Source organism: Amblyomma maculatum, chromosome 2, assembly GCF_055883805.1.
Source record: "Amblyomma maculatum isolate TAMU_Amacu chromosome 2, ASM5588380v1, whole genome shotgun sequence".
NCBI lineage: Eukaryota > Metazoa > Arthropoda > Arachnida > Ixodida > Ixodidae > Amblyomma > Amblyomma maculatum.
Window position 1 is genome coordinate 212,989,764 of NC_139345.1, and position 26,170 is coordinate 213,015,933.

Consider the following 26,170-nt stretch of genomic DNA (forward strand, 5'->3'; position numbering starts at 1 on the left):
TGTACACGGAGCTCGAACCCGCGCGTGTTGCACTGCAGCCCTGCCCCGTTTTCTTCCGATGGATCCCTGTATACCCGGGGATTGACGGCAATGAGCTGGCGAACCAGCTCGCCCGTGAAACTCGGAACCGGGCACCGTTCATCTCCTGGCCAAGATCCTTGGAGGGCGGATCGAGACTGTCTCTTCGCGCCACCATCAGCGAATATTACAATGCTGCTCGCTTAGATTGCAAGCTCTAGCGTGACCCTCATCCTAACCTCTCCGTTCGGGAGGCTGATGTCCTTCGGCAGATAAAGCTGAATACCCTCATAACACCTGCAAGGCTATACCTGTGCAAATTCCGTCGTGACCCATCATTCCCCAACTGCCCTTCCCCTTATGCCAACCTTTCCCACTGCCTATTTTCATGCCCGGTTAAATTGCAATCGGGTTTCTTTCAACCCCCTCCCATACTATATGGACCTGGCTTAGTGCTGAGGGCGAAGAAGAACAGCGCCTGCTCGTCCAGCAGGCCATCGATGTATTAGGCACCTAAGCGTTACTACTATTACTATTCTAAGCGTAGCTATACAGCTGTCGCTTTCGCAACTCAACTAGATTTAACCGGAGCTATACCACTGACATTTTTTAAAGCCCCTTTAGTTGTATGATTGGTATGGCCTTTCTGTTAACCTCTTGTCTGTGTAATTTCAGTGATAGTGTGAATTCCTCTGTATCATCTCTTGCTGTGTATAAAGTGTTTTGTTCGTTAATTCTGACTCCGACCCTTACTCTGGCTTGAACCGGCGAAAAGGGGACACAAACGGCGGCCCTCTTCTGTCCCTACAGGTAGCTTAATTCTGACCGAGCTTGCCCGGCAAGTCGAGGACATCTCCTTTGAGACCGGAGCAGCTGCGCCCACTCACTCCAAGGGTATCTGGGAGTGTGCGCACCATTAGTGGCACATCGGTAATAACATTTAATTAACGGGTTTAGTGTTAAAAGTCGCCACCTGTGTCCGCGTTTACGGTGTAGGCTAACGTTAATGAGATATCGGCGTCACCACACGCTCAAATTATTTCCCTACTACTTATACACGCTGCTCCAGTCTGGACGGCTTCAGTCTCGACGGCTTAAGGGAACAGCTGACCGCGTGTATCCTTAGGCGAAAATCCCGTGGCGTCTCATGGAGGTGAAGCTCTTGTCCAGGGCCGCAGGCGCATGCATAAGTACGCCTGAATGTGTCTTTCGAGTGCTCAGGGGAAGCTCCGAAGGAGCCTCGACTAAAGGTCCCTCGGTAAGGAAACTTTCCGTTCGACATAAGTAGGCGTCAGCACATTGGAGGCTTCCATGGCCTCTTCCTCAGCGCTTAAGGTATACCTTCCTGCGTCCTTTCCCCGAGCTGGAGGAGTGATTCACCCCCGCGTGACGCTCGTTTGCTGCTAGATATCTTCGTACGAGCAGTCTAGCTTGATGATTCATCTGATTATTCGTCTCTCAGCCTTGAAGCCAAGCACTTCTTCCGAAGTATGCTATGCTTTGTATTTTGTGTAAAATGTTATACTTTTCCTGCACTACGAGCTAACTTATTACGTGATCCTTTCTGCTCGCCTCGCCAATTGTTTAACTCTCTTAACGTACAACATTCGTAAGGTTCCTTGACCGCTTTCAAGAAATGCTTCTTCACCATCGACGTATAAGAATGGAAAAAAACTTTCCGAAAACGTCTAATCTCCCCATATTTCCAGCTACTAGCCAACCATTTGAGCCTGCATGAGCGTACTTTTCCTTGCGTTTCATTCCTTGCAATCCGATTTGCTTGTGCTGTTGCATCATTCATCACATGCATTTTTGTATTTCGCCTTCATTTTTGTCAGTTCTGCTTACTTGAGTTCTTTTTACGGCGTAAGTTTTTAACGTATTTCGACATGGTTTGCTGTACTTAGTTTGCACTGATTTTATTACCTGATATTTTACGCAAGGTTTGTCAATCTTATTCAACAGTCGGTCTTTGTCTATGCTTATATGCCTATGTATGACCTCTCCATGTCATTGCCTCCCCTTCGCCCTTATGTATAATGTTCCTGATGGGATCTTTAAGGTATGTAGGAATTCGACATTCGCCTCACCCGCACGACGCGGAGGACCCCCCCCCCCCCCCCCCGCCACTTCTCTCATCTTCCCCCTCCTGGCCTCCTTTCCTCGGAGCTAATGCGAAAATGGCTGGAGTGAGAGCAACTGATGCAGCGCAGCGGGTAGACCAAAAGTCTCCATCTAAGAACGTTAGGCAGACCCCTACTTGTCCCCTCCTCTCTCATCTCCGCGGGCCTTAATGTTCGCACGGCGGAAGCTGAGTCTTAATGTTTTCACGTCGTACGCCGGGGATCACGTGACAACAAGGGTGACTTAAACCTATGTCACGGCTACGTATGTCCATAGGTATTGCTGTGCACTCACTGCTCAGTTTTATCTCTTCTGTGTGCGTGCGTGTGTGTGTGTGTGTGTGTCTGTGTGTGGGGGGGGGGGCTTTCATGCATGTCATTTTCAATTAAAATTTATTAATTTGCTTGAATTTGCTCACTGAAGAGTTTTGACTTCGTCGATCTTCGCTCAGTCCTTCTTAGTTATTTGAATTGTCCGCTCTTTACGTGGCAACCCCATATGGCCCGCCCCTCCTATCGAGGCTTTTTGCTCTAATACGTGGAATAAAACGTAAACAAACATTTACGCATCACCCATTTTGTTTCTGCTGGTGTGCTTTGAATATAGTTTCCCTCCAATTGTGAAAGGGGCTGTGCAGAGTACCTCGCGCGGTGAGCAGTGGCAGAAATCAAGCAGCGAGCGCAACGTGAGGAGATCTCACGCCTACGTACGTGCTTACTTGCTTTTTGCAATTTTTTTCGGTTCTCATCTACAATGGCAGGCCGTCAAGACAAGTTGCTGAAACAAAGCGATGTCCAGCAAAGTATTGTTAAAGGCGGGGAGCGTGATACCCCCGTTAGTCTCCCCGAGTCACTGGCAGCCTAAATCTGCCGCCTCTCGAGGCTGCCCATACGTTCCATCTGCGGCAACTAGAAAAGGAGCGGAAAAATAGAAGGGAAACCGAAACTGCACACAGAAGAACCACTGCGCCAGAGCAGCGGTTACCAAAAGCGGGAAAAAATTGCAAAAAAGTGTGGAGAGAGGGAAGGCAGACCAGGACGGCAATATGTAGCCGTGACGTAGGTTCTACGTCGCCTTTGTTGTCACGTAATCCTCTGCGTGCGACGTGCAAACATGGAGTCCGATCCTCTACGGGGAGACTCTGCGGCGCAGAGACGACGACGTGACGTCAGAGAGGGCGGATGCTGCTACGACCGAGGAAGAACATTGGGAACTCCCAATAAACAGCTTTGCCCGCTGGCTGTCCTTCGATGTATCGATCGTCCCCGCCACGGACGTGGACCGAGCAAGAGACGTCGCTTTCGACTCTGAGAGCAAAGCCCGAGCTCCGTTAAACCCCGCAGGTACAATATACGATGGAGGCATTAGGGCGGTGATTCACAGCGCTGTCGTTCGCTGCCTTGCCAGAGTCGCTAGGCCACAGAACGTGCTGCTTAGTGCTTTCTGCCGGGATTTGTGGCATCGGGCGTTTCTTCGATATAAGGTGCCCGCGATAGTATTCCTGATTTGAATGAATACATGTTTTCGAGTAAAACGTGATGAGTACCCGTCGTTGCGAGACGTACGGCAGTCATTTTTTTTAAGAGAGAGGGGCCACAATTCACATTAAAACGCGGTCAATGGAAAGGAATTTTTCAGAGTTTGGCCTCCAGAAAGAGAACCTTAACAGGAAATTTTAATCTCTAAACGTTTGTCCTAAAGTCTAAACCTTTATCTATCATCACATATTCAACTCGTCCCAACAAAGTTCGCTCAATGCTTGTTATGAACGCGGCATGAATAGTATAGGAAAATTCGTGTCCTCTAACGTGACCGCTTTCTTCATTTGCTTTTATCGTTTTCAGGGCTGCGGTCGCTGTTCTACCCTTATAAATAATTTTTTAGTACCCCGGCCTTGTTAATCAATACTTGCTTGACTCGTTGAATTGCAACTGTGAAATGCTTTCTCGAAATTTATGAAGGCTATATATATAACGGTTAGTTGTATTCGACAAGATCGCTTTTATTTTAGTCTCTCCCAAAGTAGCTGTTCCAAAATGCTGCCTTCTCCTTTGGGGCAGTCAAATCTCAAGTCGTTATTTTAGCGCGTGCAACAGCATGCGCTGACTTGAAGTGGTCCCCGTGTCGTTCGATTAGAAGAGGCTGAAGTTGTGGTGCCGACCGTCTCTGGGTGCTCTGGACCTGCTCTCCTGTGCCTTCAGGATTAACCCCTCCCCCCTTAAACCTTCTAGTTACGAGCTCAAAAGGCTACGTGACACTGGTGAAAGTGCGGCCTTGCACCTCATGTCTCGGTCCTCTCGCAGCCGCTCATCGAGTCACAACAGGCTTCCGCTCGTGTCTACACCTGTTCATCGCTGCAGCCGTCGCCTCCGGGGTCTGGCGCCAGAATTTGCTCCTCTACCTGAACCGGCGCCATCCGACCAGCAGTTCGAGATTTCTGCAATGGCCCAGGCAAGCCAACATCATTTGCTGCTTCAGCAGCTTCGTGTGTCCCCAGTTTCCATAGCTTTACTGGGAAGATGTCGACGACTGGACCGACCAGTTCGAGCGAGTGGCAGAATTCAATCAGTGGAGCCCTGCTCAGAAGCTGCTGAATGTCTATTTCGCACTTGAGGACTGCGCTAAAACATGGTATGAGAGTAGGGAAGCCAGTCTTCAAAGCTGGGATTCATTTCGCCAGCAGCTGCGGGATACTTTTGTCAGCCACGACCGCCGTGATCGCACACGCTGCCTCCTAGGAGCTCGTGTACAACTACCTAACGAGAGCGTGGCCGTGTTCGCTGAGGACGTGACCCGTCTTTGTCGGTGGGCTGATCCCGATATGACGGAATCAGCAAAGTTGCGCCAACTGATGCAGGGCGTAAAAGAGCCCCTCTTCGCGGGTCTGGTTCGTAGTCCACCTCAAACCATCGCGGATTTCATTAATGAAGCTACCCTCATTGAGCGAGCCCTGCAGCAACGATGCCGGCGCACTGAGTCTGCTTGTAGTCAGTCCTTCAGCAGTGTGGCCACATTGTACGGATCCACTGAACATCACTCTCTGCGTGAGCTGATCCGCGAGGTAGTTGGCGAGGAGCTCCTTAAGTTTAATCTTGGATCGCCTAATCCGACTGCCGCTGCTGTCATCGACGCCGTGCGTGAAGAACTACGTCAAACATTTTCACCGCCTGAGTCGCTGTCAGAGCCACGTTTTATGAACTACGCAGCGGCTCTTCGTCGGCCTGCAGTGCCTCCTGCGCAACAGCTTGTTTTCGAATCACAGCCGCCGCCCGCTCTGCAGCCACCGTCCTACCAACCTTCCTACCAGCCGCCATCCCAGCAGAGCCCCGTCATGCAGCCACCGGTTCGCAAGGAAGACGTCTGGAGCACTCTTCGCCAACGGCCGCTGTGCTACCACTGCGGAGAACCCGGCCACTTGTATCGTCGCTGCCCATAACGTGAACTCGGTCTTCAGGGTTTTATCGTGATTCCCCTCGTCCCCTGGTCGGTGAACGCCCTCCAGAAATCGAAGGATACCTAGCAACCCGCGCAACCTCTTCGAGCGACCGCGCACAGTCGTCTTCTCCCGTGCGCTGCTCGTCACCCAGCCGTCGCGATTTTGCTGATGCGCCGAGGCGCCGGTCGCCAAGCCCACATCGGGGTAACTGAAGGCGGCGAGCTCAGGGGGCAGGTTGCTGATGATCGAAATCAATGTCCCGAAGACCCCCCCGTGACGACTCAGCCCGATGCTGTGACTAATATGCTGCCGCGCCGCCTCCGCATGAACTCGAAACTCCGAATCCAACTCATGCCGATCACGTTGTTAGCGCCGACCTTCCCGTTCTCGTCGACGGACACCTAGTGACCGCTTTGTTAGACAAAGGAGCAGACTTCTAGATAATAAGCAAGAATTTCGCGGATCGGCTCTCCGAGGTGAAAAGAAAACTGATTGGCTGGAGCCGCAAATTCATACTGCTGGTGGTCACCTTATGACACAGATCGGACGGTGCACTGCCCGAGCAGCCATCGCCGATTCAGCCTTTGTAGCTGTTTTTGTTATCCTGCCGCACTGCTGCAAGGACCTCATACTTGGCATGGACTTTTTACGCGAGCATGGGGCCATTATAATGTTCCTCGCCGTACCGTAACGTTTTCGACGTCTGAAGCGACGCCCGCCGACTTCGAACGACGTCACGCACATTTACGCATCGTTGACCCGGATGTATCCATGCCGCCACGTTCGTCTGCTCTCGTCACAGTCATGTGCGACGACCAGTCCTGTGCTGCCGGCATTTCCGAACAGAACACAGAGCTTCGATTACATCATAGCGTCTGTGTTACACAAGGTATAGACCGTTTTCGCGGCGAAGAGGAAAATAGCCTCGAACCGCAACGCGCTGCGCGGCTCCTCCTGTCTGGTATGTGGGGACGCGGGGATAGCAGCGGTGGCGGCAGGGCATTCTACGGAGAAAGGGCGCACGTTGTAGTCTTTTGCACGCAGAGTGTCTTGAATAGCCGTAAAGTATCTAAGCCGATTAGCTGATGTGAGCGATGGGCTTTCTTTTCCTATGTTCTTTCTTCTTTCGCCCCTTTCTTTCCTTCATTTTCCTGATCGTCTGATTTCCGCCGGCCGCAGTTTAGCTGCTAAGAGCTGCCGCGGTCAACGCAATCTTTATTTCTTTACTCAGTTGTTTGCGTTAACAAAAAGAAAATAACAACCAAAAGGAGATGATTAACAGAGGATAAAAGATTAACAGCGGTGGTATGCGCGTGTGTTGCTCTACACTGTTCCACTTGCAACTCACTCAACTGGGCGAAGACGAGCAGCTTCTGAATTTCAACCGCAACCGAAGATGTTTCGCTTTGGCAGCCTTCCGTGCGAGTTCCAAACACTGTCGGGTAGGGACCGGAAAAACTTAATACCCGTGCAACAGCGGCAGACTTTGGGCAGCAAGCGGATGATATTCCTTGCGGCAAATATTTACGAGATGCCGCCAGGTAAAGAACTATTTCGATTCAGTCACCTGAGGTTAATGCAAGTATGAAAGAACCTGTCCCACTTGAAGACAACGATGTATTAATAAATTGGTTGTCAACTTATTTAGTGAAACAGCGCTAAAATATTTTTTTTTGAAAACAGGCATCTCGTAAGATTTTGCTGCCGATAATAAATGAGAATATGAGCATAGGAATAGGAGCGATTGCTTGCAGTAAGCAAACCTTGCGACGAAAAACGGACTATATAATTGCTGACAAAAGCAACTTTCAATTAGTTCATTATGGGACATAATTTAAGGTTCCTATTCCATAGGTATCGTTTGTCCATTTTATCTTGTATTTTAATATCAGCATGACGGCAGCGTCAGACAAACGCAACTAACGCCCAGTCAGAGAAATTGCAGGATAGCAGCTTCCGCTGTTGACAAGTCATCGCCACTCCCCGCACATACCGGCAAACAGGTGGTCGAGTCATGTATAGCAATGCTGAAATCCGATTGCCTAGTAGTGGACGCTTGAACACCCTGCCTGATTGTCACCCAACAAAAGTAGCCAGGGTAGAGTAAATGGATCCGAAATGAATAATGGATACTTAAGAATAGAACCCCAGTGGAGGTGTGGCAACTTCCGCAGTAGTCTCTCAAGCAGTAAAGTGTATATGAAGGATCGATTGACCCAACAAATCTTGCGCGATTAGCATTGTTCCTAAATGTGACATGAAACGGCTACATTCGCTTTCTTTCTTTCCTCAAATTGTTACGGTAAGCCGTCTCTAGAAATACTTTAAGAATAAAAAGTAGATCGAAAGCTGCCCTCGCTGCCAGTGGTGCGCCGCCGCCTCTCTGTGCCACATAAAAGTTACACACTAATTGTAATCAGGCTTGTAGCCTTCAGCCGACCTGATCAGGATTTCTGACCGAATGGCTTCGCTGCTACTGAAAACTTTTTTTTCTTTCAGCTAGGTACTTTCAGAAAGCAAAAATTTGCATGCGAAAGCTCCAAAATGCTGATTTCCGCTACTTGTCGCCTGTTCCGCGGATGGGACCCCACATACCAGCATGGCGGTTGTTCACAACTCGGCCGCTAGATGGCGCCACATACACAAAATGGCTGCACCCATGATAAAACGGTCTATAGTTCATCTGACCAACGGTCTAGCGCACGTACTGATTACGAACTTCGGAAACGAACGCCCACGCATCGCTAAAGGCACCCCGGTAGCCTACTTTGAAGGTGTCACACAAGCAGCTCACGACTGCTTTGTTCTGGAGACCAACCCATCTGCCAGTCAAATGCCCAACTTCAACCTTGGTGTGAATCCCGCTCTATCGCCGGCAGAGAACAGATTCGTCGAACTACTACTTCAGTTTCAAGATGGCTTCTCGTCTGCCTCCGCCGTTAAACAGACGCCCCTAGCACCGCATAATAACCGACGACCGTACCCGACCAGCCCGGCAGAACCCCTACCGAGTGTCACCGCGGGAACGCGAAGTCAATTGCCCAACAGGTAGACGAGATGTTAAATGACGGTGTCATACAGCCATGGAGGAGTCGCTGGGCTTCACCTGTTGTTCTCGTTAAGAAGAAAGACGGAAGTTTAAGGTTTTCTGTGGACTACCGTAAGCTCAATCAGGTCACAATAAAAGACGCCTACCCGCTGCCGCGCATTGATGACTCATTAGACCGGCTGCGCCACTCGCGCTCCTTTTCATCGCTTGATCTTAAGAGCGGTTACTGGCAGATCGAAGTCGATGAACGTGATCGTGAGAATACAGCGTTTGTCAAGCCCGATGGACTTTATGAATTCAAGGCCCTACCTTTCGGATTGTGCTCCGCTCGAGCGAAATTTCAGCGAATGGTGGACGCAGTTCTGTCTGGTTTTAAATGGCAGATGTGTCTAGTCTACCTGGACGACGTTGTTGTTTTCGCCAACGTTCGAGAAACACCTCCAACGTCTCTCCGCTGTGCTACGGACTATCAGATCTGCCGGCCTCACGTTAAAACCCAAAAAATGTCACTTTGGTTGCGAAGAGCTCCTGTTTTTGGGCCACGTTGTCAGCAATCGAGGTGTTCGGCCCTAAGCCGCTAAAACAGCCGCCATCGCCGAATTCCGCACTCCGCGTGACAAGAAGTCAGTTCGCCGTTTTTTGGGCCTCTGCGCCTATTACCGCAGGTTTAACGCATTGCCGCTCCGGTGACACGTCTTACCCGGGATGATGTCACCTTCACCTGGACAGCCGGACAACAAAACAGACGAGTTACGGCACCGCTTGCAGACAACACCTGTGCTTGCCCATTTCGATGCAAGTGCCGAGACTCTGGTCCACACAGAGGCCAGCAACTCGTCCAGTGGCAAGACGGTGCCGAGCGATTTATCGCATACGCCAGTCGGACTTTGTGCCGTGCCGAATCGAACTATTCCACCACCGAAAAAGAATATCTGGCTGTTGTATGGGCGGTGATAAAATTTCGATCCTATCTTTAGGGCCGACACTTCTGGGTCGTGAGTGACCACCACTATCTGTGCTGGTTAACGAACTTGCGAGATCCCTCCGGATGCTTTGCAAGATGGAGTTTATGGCTACAGGAGTTCGACATGACCATCGTGTATAAGTCTGGACGTCAGCACAAGGACGCCGACTGCTTGTCCCGTTCACCTGTCGAGGCTGCGAGTGAAGACGAAGAACGAGAATTTCCCCTTATCGCAGCCGTCGACGCGCTCACTGTTTCGCAGCAGCAATGTGACGACCCGGCTCTCGCACCCCTTACCGATTTTCTGGAAGCGCGTACGACCGAAGTTCCCCATCTCTTCGCCAAGAGCAGTCATCGTTTTGCGTGCGGAACAATGTTTTATACAAGATAAATTTCGCTCCGACGGGAAGAGCTTATTTCCTCGTCGTGCTAGAGTCTCTTCGTGAAGAAATCTTGCAGGCATGTCATGACGAGCGCACCGCGGGTAACCGGGAGTATGCTCGAACTCTGGCCCGAATTAAGAAGCGTTATTACTGGCCAAACCCTGGGCCGCGGTACGACATTACGTGCGAACATGCCATGATTGCCAGCGACGGAAAACACCGCCTGTGAAACCAGCCGGTTCACTGCATCCTGTTCAAGCGCCAAGAGACCCATTCGAACAAGTTGGCATGGATCTGTTGGGTCATTTTCATAATTCTGATTCGGGCAACAGGTGGATAATAGTCGCTACAGATTACCTGACGCGTTACGCTGAAACAAAAGTCCTCCAGCGCGGCACGGCAATCGAGGCAGCGAAAGTTTTCATCAAAAGCATCGTCCTGAGCCACGGCGCTCCGACAGTTATAATAACGGACCGAGGCACTGCTGTCACTGCAAAGCTACTGGAATCCGTCATGCAGCTGAGCGGCACTACCCATCGCAGGTCAACCGCCTACCATCCACAAACTAAAGCTTGGCGGAACGTCTAAACAAAACTCTCTCCGACATCTTGAAGATCGGTCTTGGGATGACATCCTGCCATACGTCCCGTTTCCGTACACCGCGCAGCAGGAAACAACACAAATGACGCCGTTTTCCCTATTTCATGGCCGCGAAGTTTCGACAATGCAGGAAGCCATGTTACCCCATGACGGCCGTGACTTCGAATTCGGCGCCGAGGAGTTTACTCAACGCACAAAAGAAGCGCGACAGCTGGCAAGGGCACGCATCCGGAACCAGCAAGGCCGAGACGCCCAGCGTTATGATCAGCGCCACCATGTAGTGACTTTCGAACCGGGCGACAGAGTGGGGCTCTGAACTCCAATTCGACGTCGCGGACTAGCTGAGAAACTCCTGAAACTGTACTTTGGCCCATACAAAGTGCTCCGTCAGCTGAGTGACGTCACGTACGAAGTGCTTCCGGACGATTTTTCTACTATTCATCTCCAGCAGAAACAAAAGGTTGTTCACGTCGTGCGCATGAAGCCGTACTTTTCACGGCATACCGCCTTACCACATGTTTCTTGCTTTATGCTTCTTTTCTGCTTGCGAATTCATCAGTTCGAGTGTTTATTTTTTTAGAGAGGGGGTAATGGGTTGCATTTGAAACAGCATGCGCTGACTTGAAGAAGTGGTCCCCGTGTCGTTCGATTAGAAGAGGCTGATTTGAGAGGCTGCTGACGGTCTCTGGGTGATCTGGACCTGCTCTCCTGTGCCTTCTGGATTAACCCCCATTCACCTTCTAGTTACGAGCTCTAAAGACTACGTGACGATATAATTTCATAATTTAAACTTACCAACACCGTTGCCTTACCGTTCAAAAATGAGTAAGCTGAGTGCTATATGTCCGTGACATAGTGTTCCGTATAATAATAATATTATTAACAGCAGCGTTTTTTTTTTCATGATTCCAGCAATCCCTTTATAAGGTGGCAATGTCGTCTCGCATAAGTACGCGTAGTCGTTCAGCAAATCTGCTAGTGCTAGAACCTTACCAGATACGTTTCTGCTTACATTCGATGGAAAACGTTATTTCGCTTCGTCCTTCGTTGCTGGCAACACGTCTAATTGATTCACTCTATTCGGCTTCATTTACGGTGTAAGAATTTACCTATTTAGGTTTGACACTATCTGCCGCGACGGAGCACGAGCAGAAATAATGGCGCATGTACAGCTAGAAGCAGCATGACAAGGAACACGGTAGCAGCACGTGGCAAAGCGCTGCCACCGAAAGGTCATAAGAACCAGCAATAAAGGCGCATGCAAATTAAGTTTGGTCGGCTGCTCTTTACGGGCGTACCTCTGGTGCCAACCATTGTCTTCGTCTGTTGGTGGCAGCGATTTGCAAAATGCGAAGGCCACGCGCTCCCATATTCCCTGTCATATTGTTTCTAGCTGTAGATGGGCCGTCCGTCCGTCCGTCCGTCCGTCCGTCCGTCCGTCCGTCCACACACACACACACACACACACACACACACACACACACACACACACACACACACACACACACACACACACACACACACACACACACACACACACACACACACACACACACACACACACACACACACACACACACACACACACACACACACACACACACACACACACACACACACACACACACACACACACACACACACACACACACACACACACACACACACACACACACACACACACACACACACACACACACACACACACACACACACACACACACACACACACACACACACACACACACACACACACACACACACACACACACACACACACACACACACACACACACACACACACACACACACACACACACACACACACACACACACACACACACACACACACACACACACACACACACACACACACACACACACACACACACACACACACACACACACACACACACACACACACACACACACACACACACACACACACACACACACACACACACACACACACACACACACACACACACACACACACACACACACACACACACACACACACACACACACACACACACACACGCACACACACACACACACACACACACACACACACACACACACACACACACACACACATACTGCTTGGTGCCATTCTTCCTGGCGCTCTTATTTCGTTCGTAATGGGAAACATAATACCGGATGCATTATATGAAGTGTATGTGCATGTGAAAGATTGAGGCTGTGGCCTGTCATGCAATTGAAACTGTAAGTCACAACATTTGTTAGGGTGGTGTTTATGCTTGCTTTACTTTTTTTTACATTTTGTTTGGTGACTCAGTTTGTGCAGATCAGTTTTCTCTGTGACGGATGTACATGAGAAATTTTGTCTTTGTCTAAAGTTCAGAGCCCTTAGGGCTTGCTTTTAAGCTGCATATTATGACTTCTTTAACAATCGTGGAAGTCCTAGCCATTGGAGAGGGTAGGACAAAAAATCATGCCTTCACCAAGATTGGAAACCTGGAAGTGCATTACGAGCAGCATAGTATGGCTCAGAAGTAAACCCCCCCAGACTCAACTTTTGACAAAGGGTGCACGTATATAAATACACACATTTAAGAAAAATATTTCCTTACGTGGATATATTATTGAGAAACCCCACGCCTGGCTTCATAGATGCTGGAATCTTGAAAAGCAATGATAGGTCGTCCGGATGCGTCTTGTGAAGAGCCTGAAAAGGGAGCAATGTATTTTTTATTATACTTGTAGCACTCGCCTTCAGACTGCGACAGAATTTCGGCTATTCCTCGCGGAGTCTGTAAAGCAAGTAGACAATCGTTAAGCTTAAAAAATTCAGGGTGCACTTTGGCTCCCTAAAGTGCTTCAAGGTGGAATCTTTACACGCCGCGCTGCTTAGGCATTGACTGCAAGACTATTTTTAGCTCGGTTAAGGTGTCCGCGAAGAATTGTGACAGATAGTGCATCTTTTCTTTGATGTCAAACAATTTTAAACGCCGCTGATGCCTGCTGTACTGCGTCTATTTCTACATGCTCTGTGGTGCGGCGTTCGAGGAAACGCCAAATGAAATGCGCCGCACGGATGCCTGGATCGAACGCCCGGCGGGGTCAGCTTAATAAATGTGTGAATCTCCTGGTTACGTCATCACCAGTCATCACGTCATGACCGAATGTGACGTCATTATCACTACTGGTGGTTTAGATGCATGTTTCTCATCCTGCATTATCACTTGTTTCGTGTTTTCTTCATTTTTATGTATTTTTATTGTACTACTGGTGTTTCTAGCAATGTTATTTGTCATCTTCTCCCTGCAATAATGCCTTCGTTCGCTGCAGGACTCTGTAATAAATAAACAAATAAATTAGACATAGCCAGATGTGACGTCATGAACACGTCACATCCGGTCATGACGTCGCTTCCGTTGATGTCACCATGTGATGGCGTCATAGTCATCTGCCATTTGACTATACATGAATAATGACTAATTAGAAGTAGTTAATGAGTAGCTATTCATTAGTTAGTACTGTTAGTACTGCTTAGAGACCAGTTAGCCGGTAGTACTCGTTACTGAATTAGCCTGATTGGGCCATTAACTAAGTTAGCCCAGATACACTTTGGGTAGTACCACACCAACCCTCTTAGTTAAGCGATTACTCGCCTAAGTACAATTGGTCTCGTTTGAAATTGGCAGCCTGTGACGTCACACCTCGATCGACCAGCTAAGAGGGAAAACTGGAGGAGGAGGAAGAACATTTATTTCCGCCAAATATGGCGCGGCAGCCACCTACGGGTCCGCACGCAGGCGTCCGGGGAGGCAGTCTGTCGTACCGCGGCCAGAGGACACCCGGCCCCGTTTAGAAGAGGTCTTCAGCCTCAGCCGCCAGTCGGACGGCGAATCGCTGAGTTTTTTCGTCGGAGCTTCTTAGCGTGTTCTCCCATTCATCGCTAGTTTTAACTGCGTTGCGCCCTGGGGCACTAACGCATCTCCATATTATGTGATCTAATGTTGCCACGTGGCCGCAAAATTTACAAATTTCGGTTTCTGCACCGCCTCTCTTCCGCCCTCTGGCACCCGTCGAAATCCTCCACAGGGGCGAAAAGAAATTTCGAGCTTGGAGTCTTCTCCAGTCGTACGATTCCTTTTTACTCAGGGATCTAACCGGTGGCGGATATATCCTCCGGTCTTTCTTCCGGTTGTCGGTTACATCCCTAAACGTACCAATACATTCTTTGGTTTTAGATGTTGTGGAGGCGTCCGCAGCACCCCGAGGTAGCGAGGAGCGGCCGAGCATGTGGGCAGCCTCGTTGCCGGTGAGACCGGCGTGTGCTGGGGTCCAGATTATGGTCACGCTTTCGGCGAGAGACGACTCGTTCAGAATTTTTGCAGCACGATTGCTGACTCTACCTTCGCTAAAATTCCTAACCGCCGCTTTGCTATCGCTGATGACGTGTTTCACGCCTGGTCGTGCAATGACAATGGCTATTCCAATCTCCTCCGCCTCTACCGGCGGTAGATCTCGGTTTCTTTCGATTCCTATGGCGATCCCGGTGTCTAATAGGGCGACCGAGGTTACGTCGCCTTCTTTCCCGATCGCTGCATCGGTGTAGGCGACCGATCCCGGCGGGAGTTTGTCCAATTTGTTATCGAGTACGCAGCTCTGCTTTTCCTTCTCCCCTCGTCGTGTACGGGGTGTATGTTCTTCGGTGTGGGCGAGACGTATAGATGCTTTCTGATTTCTCGATCTATGCTTTCTCTGACACTTTCGCCTTCCCCGGGCGCTAGTAGGTTTACCCAGTCGAGGATTTGCCTACCCGCCGCCGTTTCTGCGAGTCGCTCTCTCTGGGACAGCCTGACCACCGCAGCTAGCTCTTTCCACTCATAATGCAACCCCATTTTCTCTAGAATGTCTTTAGAAGTAGTTATGGGGATTCCTAGAGCGCACTTCGTGCATCTCTTAATTATGGGGTTTAATTCGCGTTCGTCGGTCTTGTTGATATTTAGGAATGGAGTCGCGTAGCACATTCTGCTCGTGACAAAAGCTTGTACGAGTCTGAGTCTACTAGCCTCCGTGAGACCACTCCTTCTGTTGGACGTCTTCTTAAATACTCTGACTACGAGCTCCGCCTGATCTTTTAATTTCTTAATCAGGCTTTTGTTAATACCCCTGCGGTTGATAATCATACCTAATATTCTGATGTCATCTACTTTCGGGACTTCGTTCCCGTTGACTTTAATTTTGATATCTGGAGTTATCTTCCCACTACTGCAGATCATTACCAGGAGCTCCGATTTTTCTGCCGAACAGCATAGACCTACGAACAAGCATCAGGATCTAGATAGCAACCACTACGTGCTAGAGGTAGAACTAAGCAGGAAAGTGAGCGTTAAGCCCGCTGTGTATCGGACGGAAACCCAAGTGGATTGGGATAAATTCAGACAGATCAGAGAACGGGAAGAAATTGGAGATATAGAGTGCATTCAAAATTGGGCCGCCCAAATAATTACCCACGTAAACGAGGCCACCGAAGAAATTAAAGGCGGAGCTCTGCCTGAGGCGATAGATAGCAGACTATTCGGCATGTTCAAAAAGAAAGAAGTGCTAGCGAAGAAGCTCACAAAGCAAAAGTGGAACCGAAATTTCAGGAGAGAGATAGCCAGACACAACGTCGAAATAGAAAAATACGCCCGGAAACTCGAGTCGCAACGTTGGGATAACAAATGCGACGAGATGGAGGGCACCATGAATGGGGCCAAGACATGGCAACTGCTCAGGTTCCTGATAGACCCCAGTAAGTCCAAAACGGCCGCCAACATAGAACAGGTCAAGGCGAGGTATAACTTTAAGGGTACGGACAAACAGCTCATTGACAAGCTCAAGTCCACGTACGTAGCTCCCCCGCCACAGCGCATTACAGAGATTACAACTGACCGGCGAACAGCGAGCTTGACGCGTCCATAACAGTGGAAGAAGTCAGAGCGGAGCTGCACGGCCTAAAAAGACGCTCGTCCCTCGTTAATAACAAGATGCTCGCAAATCTGGACGACGAATCCATCAATGCCCTAACCAAATATTTAAATCGGGTGTGGGAGAGCGGTCAAGTACCCCAACAGTGGAAGAGGGCTAAGATCACTCTAATCCACAAGCAGGGAAAACCACCGGGCTTGGAGAATCTCAGCCCAATATCACTAACATCCTGCGTAGGCAAACTACTTGAGAAAGTCATTCAGAGGAGGCTAACCAAATACACCGAAGAGAATGATGCGTGGCCGGCTGAATTGGTGGGATTCAGGCCCAGCCTCTGTACGCAAGATACCATGCTAAGACTACATAACGATGTAGTCAGAGACTTCAGGAAAACTGGAACATTTTTGTCGACACATTCCTGCTGACAACGATGAGCCATTAAAGGTGTTATAGCGTCAGCAGTGTGTCATGCCAGGCAGTGAACCGCTTTATTCAGTCATCATCATCATCATCAAAACGTTTTATTTCCACCGAAATGAGACTCCTTTTTGGACCCCCCGGCATGCAGGCCTGCGGGAGCCCTACTTAGAAGCCTCGCAAACTAAGGTCTGGTGTAGACACATTGTTGCTTAACTGCCTCAGCCGCCAGGCGGATGGCTTGTTGCTGTTGAGCGCGGTTCTCGCTCCGTAGCAAGGTCTCCCAGGTTTCGCTATATATATTTTGCTCGGCACCCGGGCTGCCAGCCCATTCCCAAATTATATGGTCTAGAGTGCCCCTCTCCCCGCATGTTATGCAATACTGGTCTTTCTCCTCTTTAGAAATTGTCAGGTACACCCAGAAGGGGCTTATATGATTTCTAGCAATCTCCACGCAATTGCTTCCTCGTTTCCGAGGGAACGGTCGGGCGGCGGATAGACCCTCCTGCTTAGCTTATAATGTTCCTTGATCTCGTTGTATGTAATCAAGCTGTCTTTGATGTCTATGCGAGATCGCTTCTCTTCGGCCGCCTGGTGATAGTGAGCTCGGGCAAGCTCGTGTGGAGCCTCATTGCCTGCAATAGTCTCGTGCGCTGGAATCCATATTATTTCTATATTATGTTCTATCGGCCTCGCCTCGAGGACGCGTTTGGCCTCTTCCGAGATTCTTCCTTTCCCAAACTTCCTGACTGCATTTTCGCTGTCACATAAAATTGTCGTGGCCTTGGTACCGACGCAAGCGAGCGCTATCGCCACTATCGCCAGCTCTTCCGCCGCGCTGGCATATCTCGTGCGTCTCGAAGCCACTACCATTAATGCTCCTGCCACGTTGACAACAGCGGATACAGCCGCCCCGTGCTGTCCGCACGCCACGCCTACATAAGCCACCTGGAGCGCCGGTCGCTTCCTCATGTTTCTCTCGCAGGCCTTAGCCCTATGCTCTCACCTTTCTTTGTTGCACTCAGGGTGCATGTTTCGCGGCATAGGTGGGACGCGTATCTTGGCCCTGATTTCTGGCGGGATGTTTACCATCTTGTGCGTCCTACTTTCTGGCCGGATTCCTACCCATTCGAGTATTGTTCTGCCCGTTCAGACAGGCCGAGCCATTCCAATTGGGATATTCCCCCCCCCCCCCCCCCTCTGCCAGCTCAACCCATCTGTTGTGAACTCCCATTTTCTCAAGCCCGTCCGTCGACGTGGATATGGGGAGTCCCAGAGCTCGCTTGACGCATTTCCTCAATATTCTGTCTATCTTCTCTATTTCTGTCTTGTTCGTGTTTGGGTACGGCGTCGCGTAGCAGATCCGAATTATTACGTACGCATGGGACATTTTCAGGGGATTCCTTTCTTTTAGTCCTGTCCCCTTTACTGATACCCTCCTGAATATGCCCACTACTTGGTTTGCATATGTGTCTAATTTCTTTATGGTGTTTATGTTGTTGCACTTCTTGTTGATACACATGCCTAGGACCCTCTTTATTCAGTGCTGGCATCGATATATACTCATGTGTGACGTCACATGAGTAGGAGGCAGCGATAGTCGCGACATCTATACATGCCGGCGTTTTAGCCGTCGTGCTGCGTCATCACACACTGTCCCGCTCAATTAAGTAACACGCCGTCACTCAGTTCTCTTGTCGAAACCAGTCTGGCTGCCTGAGCACACGAGCATTTCTACTTAGCACTGGCGCGTTGGACAAGGGAGCCTCCAAATCATGCGGTGCAGGCTCCGGCTGGGTTACGATGTCAAGCGTTAGGGCTGCGCCACTGATTGGCTCCGATGGAGACAGGAGAAGCCATGTCGGGATGGTGACACCTCTTCCTGTTTGGTCCACTTGACACTTATATCCGAGTGCTGTGGAGTGGAGAAGGGGTAGGCAGCGAACGCGATGGTTAGATGGCATTCTCGAGGCATTGCAGATGAAGCTATGTGATGTTAAGAAGATGGTGAGAGACCGGAAAGCGTGGCGTGACATGGTCCATAGGGTCGCGAAGAGTCGGACACGACTGAACGCCTGAACTGAACTGCTGTGGAGTCGCGCTGGGATCGGCCTGCAGAGGACGCAGGTGATCGGCATGCGTGAAGCGAAGTTCATCGCGCACTTTCACCACGTATGTCACGCACTCACTACCTGGGACACACCTTCTTCCCAAGCGACACACCCACCCCGCATAGTTCTCACAAAAACACGGTCGCCCACCACAAACGCGCGCTCTTTCCCACGAACCAAATAGCCCTGAGCCTTCAATCGCTCCTGTTTCTGCAGCATGGTTTTTGCGAAATTTGGCTTCAGTAGAGAACGTTTTGTGCACAGCTGGCGGTTTAAAAAACGTTCTGCGCGTGACTTGGCCGTCACACTGCTAGATGTGTTACGATAGGCCATGAGGAAGCCATCAATTCTTACTTTCACCGTCAGCTTCTCATCGGATGCCTCACTTTCAAGCACCTGTTTCAGCAAGGCCTTTTTTCACAGTCTGTACCGTTCGTTCTGCAGCCCCGGTGGACGCTGCGTGACAAGGGGGAGGGGGGGGGTACGAACTTGCCTTACGCCGTTGGTGCTCAGAAAGTCAGCGAACTCAATTGAGGTAAACGGGGGCCCATTGTCGCTCACCAATACTTCAGGGAAGCCATAAGCGGCAAAAACACCTCCAAGTTTCTCAATGATTTTTCCTGCCGAGGTTGGCGACATCGACCACACTTGAATCCATTTTGTGAACGAGTCTAGGAGTACGAGGAAACACGGTCTTTTCTTTCTGTGGAAAATCCACCTGCACGCGTGAGCAACTGTGCTCAGGTTATGGCCATGGGTGAAAAGGAACTGGCCGGGAGGTGGGCTGAACTGCTTGGCAGATTGTGCATTTCTGCACGTACTGTGCGATCGCCGCGTCTATCCCGGGCTACCCGACAAAACTTCTCGCGAGCATTTTCATGCGGCTGGCACCCGGATGCTCATAGGCGGTTTTTTGGCCCGACGGCGTGTGATGGGGCCCCGTTTTTACCCAGATGATATGACGTCTCATAGCGCGCAGCGTCCCTGGTGAGAGGAGCGGGAGTCAGGCCGCGGCCGTGGCTATGCGCCGCGCAAGGCGACGGCTTGAGATGGGGCCCCGTTTTTACACAGCTGGTATGACGTCACGCAGCGAGGTCACGCGAAAGGTCAAGCGTAGCTATGCGGCCGCGACATGGCACGGCCTGAGGTGGTAGCTAAAGTAGTATTGCTTCGCAATAAAAGAACAGGGAGAAAAAGATGCGTGCCGCAACAGCCGTCGTCCACCACCTGCGCGATGGCGGGTGCAATGACGGTCTACAACATATAAAAATTCGGTGGCTGGCTAGCCCCCGCCGCTAGCGGCGTTCACCTACCACCCCGGCCCCGTAGGGCCAGGAACAGCCACCCTTCACCACCTCCAACCCTCTCCGTGCGAAAAATGGGACTGGTACACTTGCTCTGGAATGATTGTGACGGCTGCTCCCGTGTCAGTTTGCATATTGAGGGTGTGCCCCTCAATGTTAACGCCCACTTCGTAGCATGATCGGTTTGTGTTAATCAAATGATATAGTTCATGCTCAGAGTCTTCGTCTGAACATTCGAGCAAATGCACTGGATGTCCAAACTGTTGAATGTTTCATTCTTGATACCTTCACAGACGCACTCCAGAGTAAGAATCAATTGTAATCTGTTGTGAACCTGTTCTTGTACCCCATGTCCACCAGTTACACCCATGACACATTTTGTTTTCTTCCGGTCACAGCTGAGCATTGAAAAAGAAACATGGAAATATTGTCTTTGTGACCATCTATTAATTTGACGTGCAGTTTCTTGCCATATGAATACATTCTGTATGGTCATGACAACCCACTCCTGCCCAAGACCTTGCATAAGGTCGGCACTACTTGTAAAATAAATAAATAAATGCGTGCTTTTAGTTTTTTCTCTAAAATTGTGGCACGTTCAAACCGAGTTTTTGTACCCACAAACTTCTCATTAGTGTTCCCTGCCGCATCTTTCACACTTCTCGCTCTTGCTGTCTTGCCTTATCTTGGGCTTAGCTTGTGTCGGCTCGGGACGCTGTCGACCTTCCACTACGTACACTGCTGCGTCTTGTTCTCTTGACTGCATTTGCGCACTGTCTCGCACCGCTATAGTTCTCTGTCAAGGACGATTTTGCATGCGCTTTGAAATGTCAAGTCTCGTTCCGCGAACAGAGCACGTTGAGTGTCTTCATCCCGTATGCCGGCAACCAGCCTGTCTCGGAGGGCATCCCGTATGAAGTCGCCGTAGTCGCACTTCCTGGCTAAGCGTTTAAGTTCGACAATGAGCCCTTCGACGCTTTCACCCACCTGTTGCACGCATCGATTAAACTTGCATCGCTCCGCTATGACGGAACTTTTGGGGCTGTAAGGCTCTTTCAGGAGACGTTTCACTTCTTCATATGACTTTTTTCCCGGCGATGCGGGTACTGTGATACTTCTTAGTGTGTCATAAGCCTCTGCGCCTATTACTGTCAAGAAGACTGAGAGACGGTTTTTGTTGGCTATCTCATTTACCGTTACAAATGTTCAAAGCGCCCTAAGTACGAATTGAAGTTTTGCGTTTTAAGGTAGAATTCTGATATCTTCCCCACTGACGGCATATTTTTAAAAAATTGGTCTGGCTTAGCTTATGGTTAAGCATAGGATGCGAAGCATACTAGCCTAAAAAATTAAACATTACCTGGCTATACCTGGTTAGCCATTTCATAGACAAGAACAACTTGTGTTACTCTGCTTCTTCCTTTATTTTTCTCAAAGCAATAAATACACTATGATGATCAGTCTTCAGCACGCATTTTCCGTTTGGTAGCATTTCGCCGCTCGAATCGAGTAGAAGTACTCGAAGCTTCATCCTTCACCTCAGCATCGGTTGTTGAACGCTGCCGTCTAGCTGCATACTGTGCACGTCGCTTGGCAAGCCGTACTTCTCGTTCTTCTCCCGTTTCCGTGGCTGTTTTTAACTTGCGCTTTGCGGTCTGGCGAGCTGCCCTCTCCCTGGCCGACATCTCGCTGCTCAACTGACTCAACGAGTGCGTCGCCTTTTATACAATTGCGTGAGGTCAGTATCTCCTAGCGGTAGGAGCGGGAGTTAGGTCGCCAGCGGAGGCTGCACGTCCGCAAGCGAGCGCACGAGTTGAGCCCCAGCTTTCACAGCTTTTGTGACGTCATATCACGTGGTGCGCCGATGTAGGTCAAGTGGTAGCTACGCGGCCGCGCGCGGCGCAGCAAGGAAGACCTCGGTTGTGCGGCTAGTATGCTTCGCATAAAAGCACAGAAGTTCGCTATTCATCCTTTTTCTCCGGAGAATGCTGTTGGCGTTCTTTGTGGCCGCTTTGGGCGATGCTGTCCTCCTGGAACGCTGAACGAAGGTCAAGACGATGCTTGTATCCGTGAGAGTCTGCAGTCGGTAGTCGTACCCCGAGAGCACGTACTACTTCGTTCCTTTCTCCGGGAACGCTGAACGAAGGTCAAGGCGATGCTGTCCTCTCGGAGCGCTGGACGAAGATGTGAGCGGCTGCAGGCGGTAGTCGTACATCGAGAGAACGTACTACGTCGTTCCCTTTTCCTGGAACGCTTGCTTGTATTGCTTGTTCCCGTCCGTTCATGCCGTCCTCGCTCGGTTACTCGCCCGCTGGCTCTAACCGCCGTCGGCCGTTACCTACGCAGGTACGTAGATTGCATCGTCGCCAGTTGTATAACATCAGCAGTGAGTCATGTTGTTGTTGCGACTGAAGGAAGAAGGAAACGAAAATGCGCGGGCCTGCTAACGACTCTGTAGCTGAGCCACCTCCGCTGCCTGATTGATTTATTTATAGGAAGAGAAAGGCACTATAACTGTCTCACTTGTTTTCTGTGGACACCTCAACAGCGCCGTAAGGGACGGGAACAAGGTGGGAGGGAAAGTGGAAAGAAAGAGAGCAGCCGTAGTGGAGGGCTCGACCACCTGGGGAACTTTAACGCGCATTGAACCTCCGCTGCCTCGCGCGGACAGAAGAGAAAATAGAGAAAAAAGGAAAAGAAGATTAAGAGAAAGACGCGCGCCGCAAGAGCCGTTGTCCACCACCGAAACAATAGAGGGTGCAATGACGACCTACAACAGATAAAAATATGTTGGCAGGCTAGCTCCCGCCGCAAGCGGCACTGATCTACCAGTCCCCGCCCCGTAGGGCCAGGAGCAGCCACCCTCTCCCCTGCTCCTGACCCTACGTGGCTGGGACTGGTAGCGAGTCATGCCAGGGCGTGAACCCCTTTATTCAGTGCTGGCGTCCATATATACTCATGCCTCCCCAGCTCCTGACCCTACGGGTACAGTGCTCTAGAACCTTGTGGGTTGGTTGTTGTTGTTGTGGCTGTAGGAAGAAGGAAAAGAAAATGCACGAGCCTGCTACCGGCTCTGTAGCTGAGCCACCTCCGCTGCCTCGTGTAGACAGAAGAGAAAATAGAGAAGAAAGAAATGAAAGAGGGAAAGAAAGACGCGCGCCGCAACAGCAGCCATCGTCCACCACCGCTTCGAAGCGGTGGCGGGTGCAATGACGGCCCACAACAGACAAAAATCGGTGGCAGGCCAGCCCCCGCCGCAAGCGGCGGTGACCCACCTGTCCCAGCCCTGGTAGCGAGTCATGCCAGGGAGCAAACCGCTCTATTCAGTGCTGGCGTCCATATATTCTCATGTGTGACGTCACATAAGTCGGACGCAGCGATCGTCGCTGCGATATACACAGATACACAATAAAGCAGGAACCACGTACACAGGACAAGCGCTCACTGATAAGTAAGGTTTATTGATAACTAGGTTACATTTAAAACAATCCACACGCACTCTCTGATACATGAAATCTCGCAAAGTCCCTCATAGCCCGGGTAGTTTTGAGAGGTTGGACCCTATAAACCAAACTAACCTTAGCATTAAAAAAAATTGTGTGGCACTTTGGACCACTAAAGTGCGATAAGGCGAAAGCGTTTGAAACTTTGCTGATTCCTGGTTTTACAGCGGCTTTCGAAAAAGCGCCAAAGGAAAGGCGTCGCACGGATCGGCATGACGCAATAGTGTAAGTTACCAGCGAACATATAAAGTCCGAGCCGTGCTTGCGCGGGATCCATGAATGTAGGCTGATTCTGATATCCCATATGAAAGGAGAGGCCCGAGGGTGCAGCGCCTGCCAAACGTAATGTCAGGAAGCCTATACGTCCAGATAGTGCACGGCCATGCCAGCTACCGGCTCCCATGTAACGAAAGAGTATTATACGTCCCCTTTTTGGACGGCGTGGGCCTTTGACCTATGTGGTCGTCATCTTTTGTGGCATCACGCGAGCTAGGGTGGCCGCAAAGTGTGACACCTTCTGCGAGCGACAATATGAGCGATTAAAGGCTCTCGCCCTAATATAACAGCGGACACTTGAGCTGCGCCGTGAAGGGAGTGGCGCGATATCACAGGCTACCACCTGATCCATCAAAGTCCGCATTAACCCAGTGAACATAACGGCTTAGAATAGCTATAGTGTGCCTGGCTCTTATTTCATAAGCATTGGCAACCCCGCCCAACATTCTGATAGCCTCGTTAGTAGGCACAAACCATGTCAGATACCACCTGTGTGATTTTTCAAGATCCTCGTTACTCACAAATGCCGGCGTTGTGAGCGAAAAATGCCGGGAATGGCGCTAATTGGCCGAGCACTGATTCTCCGAAGCGACGTAACCAGACCACAAGATACCAGGACGTTTTCAAGAGCTACCAATTTGTGTTACTCATTTGCGGTGGAATGAACCTCTTGAATGTCGCGTCAGGCATGCTACACCAAAGCTACGCACGTACTGTGCGTTCTGACGGCTTGGTTAAAGCAGGTCGGGGTATCACCGGCTGTATAGCGTGATACCCTTAAACGTCAGGTTTAAGTCTCAGAACGCACTCTCCGTATTTTCACAGTATACTGGCTTGAAAACTTTCGACAATACGCTAAATGTTCGGGCCTAAGCACGATCACTTGAATGAATACATATTGAAAGCAATATGAGAAGTAAAGAGAGATTGATTTTACCACCGTGTAAATTACACCTGAGCAACACAAATATGGAGAGTGCAAAATACCGATGAAAAAAATTGCATACAAACCTGCCTGATATTTCCGGAAATGGTCGGATCAGTCTGTTCAAGTCGGCACTGCAGTAGGCTCAATACATTTTCGATTACGAATTCTCATTGGTTATCCTTCCGCAAAGAATGTCAATTGACTAATTTTCGTGCTCCCGTTAAGAGCTCAACGAGTAATTTGGCTCGTCTCCATTGTTTACCTACGCGCAGCAAAAGAGAATGGGAGTATACCCAACACACAATCGCTTATTGCATCCGGCACAGCGCAGCGTAAGTCGTTAGTTTAGAATAACACGGAATCAGCTCATGAACAGCAGTCACGCGCCTTCAAGCTTCCTGCCTTGGGCGCCGAATGGCCCAACCTGTTCGTCAAACGCAAGCAGGATATATAACACTTGCTTGGTCAAACTGCACTACAGAGTCCCTAAATCGCCCAGAGAGGAGCAACCAATGTCGAATGAACGACTACACTCTTGCCAAGGTAAAGCGAAAAAATGATTTTCGGGCACCGTACACAAAACGCTTAACCCCAAAAACGCTTGAGGAGTTGTAGCGTATCATATTTGTAACTTTAATCCAAGGAGGTTACAAACCTCCTTGGTTCAACTTAGAAATTAATTGGCTTTGATTATTCGTTTTTTTTTTGGTGGCGTTCATGAAGCGATTTTTCTATCAGGAAAATTTATAATTAGTCCACTACAAAACAAAACTTTACACAGCTTTTCTGAGTAACCATTGAGCAGCCTCTCAAAACATGCTATTTTATTTCAATTTGCACAACTCGCCTGGAGGACATTCACCCTTACAATTAAGCTTGCAATAAAAACTAATGTTAAAAAATCTCCCTGGATTCTTTATCACTTTCCATGGCAATGCTTCGCACAAAGTTTTGTTCTCCAAAAAGTGGGAATAGCATCAGTGTTAAATTTCAAAGTATAATCATCATCATCAGGCGGACTATAGCCACTGCAGGGCGAAGGCCTCTCGCATGTTCCTCCAATTAACCCGGTTCTGTGCTAGCTGCATCCACTTGACCCCTGCGAACTTCTTAA

The 26,170-nt window shown here is 49.8% G+C and overlaps 1 protein-coding gene and 1 pseudogene across 1 annotated transcript in view; both read right to left on the bottom strand.

The window, feature by feature from the left end:
* Window positions 1-26,170, bottom strand: part of LOC146201245 (uncharacterized) — a 196,916-nt gene that overhangs the window by 104,142 nt on the left and 66,604 nt on the right. The window contains exon 5 of the mRNA XM_084593005.1: window positions 13,169-13,263. Within this exon, the coding sequence (XP_084449131.1) occupies window positions 13,169-13,263 (95 nt within the window). The remainder of the gene's footprint in view (window positions 1-13,168; window positions 13,264-26,170) is intronic.
* On the bottom strand, window positions 20,981-21,629 carry LOC146201249 (uncharacterized; annotated as a pseudogene).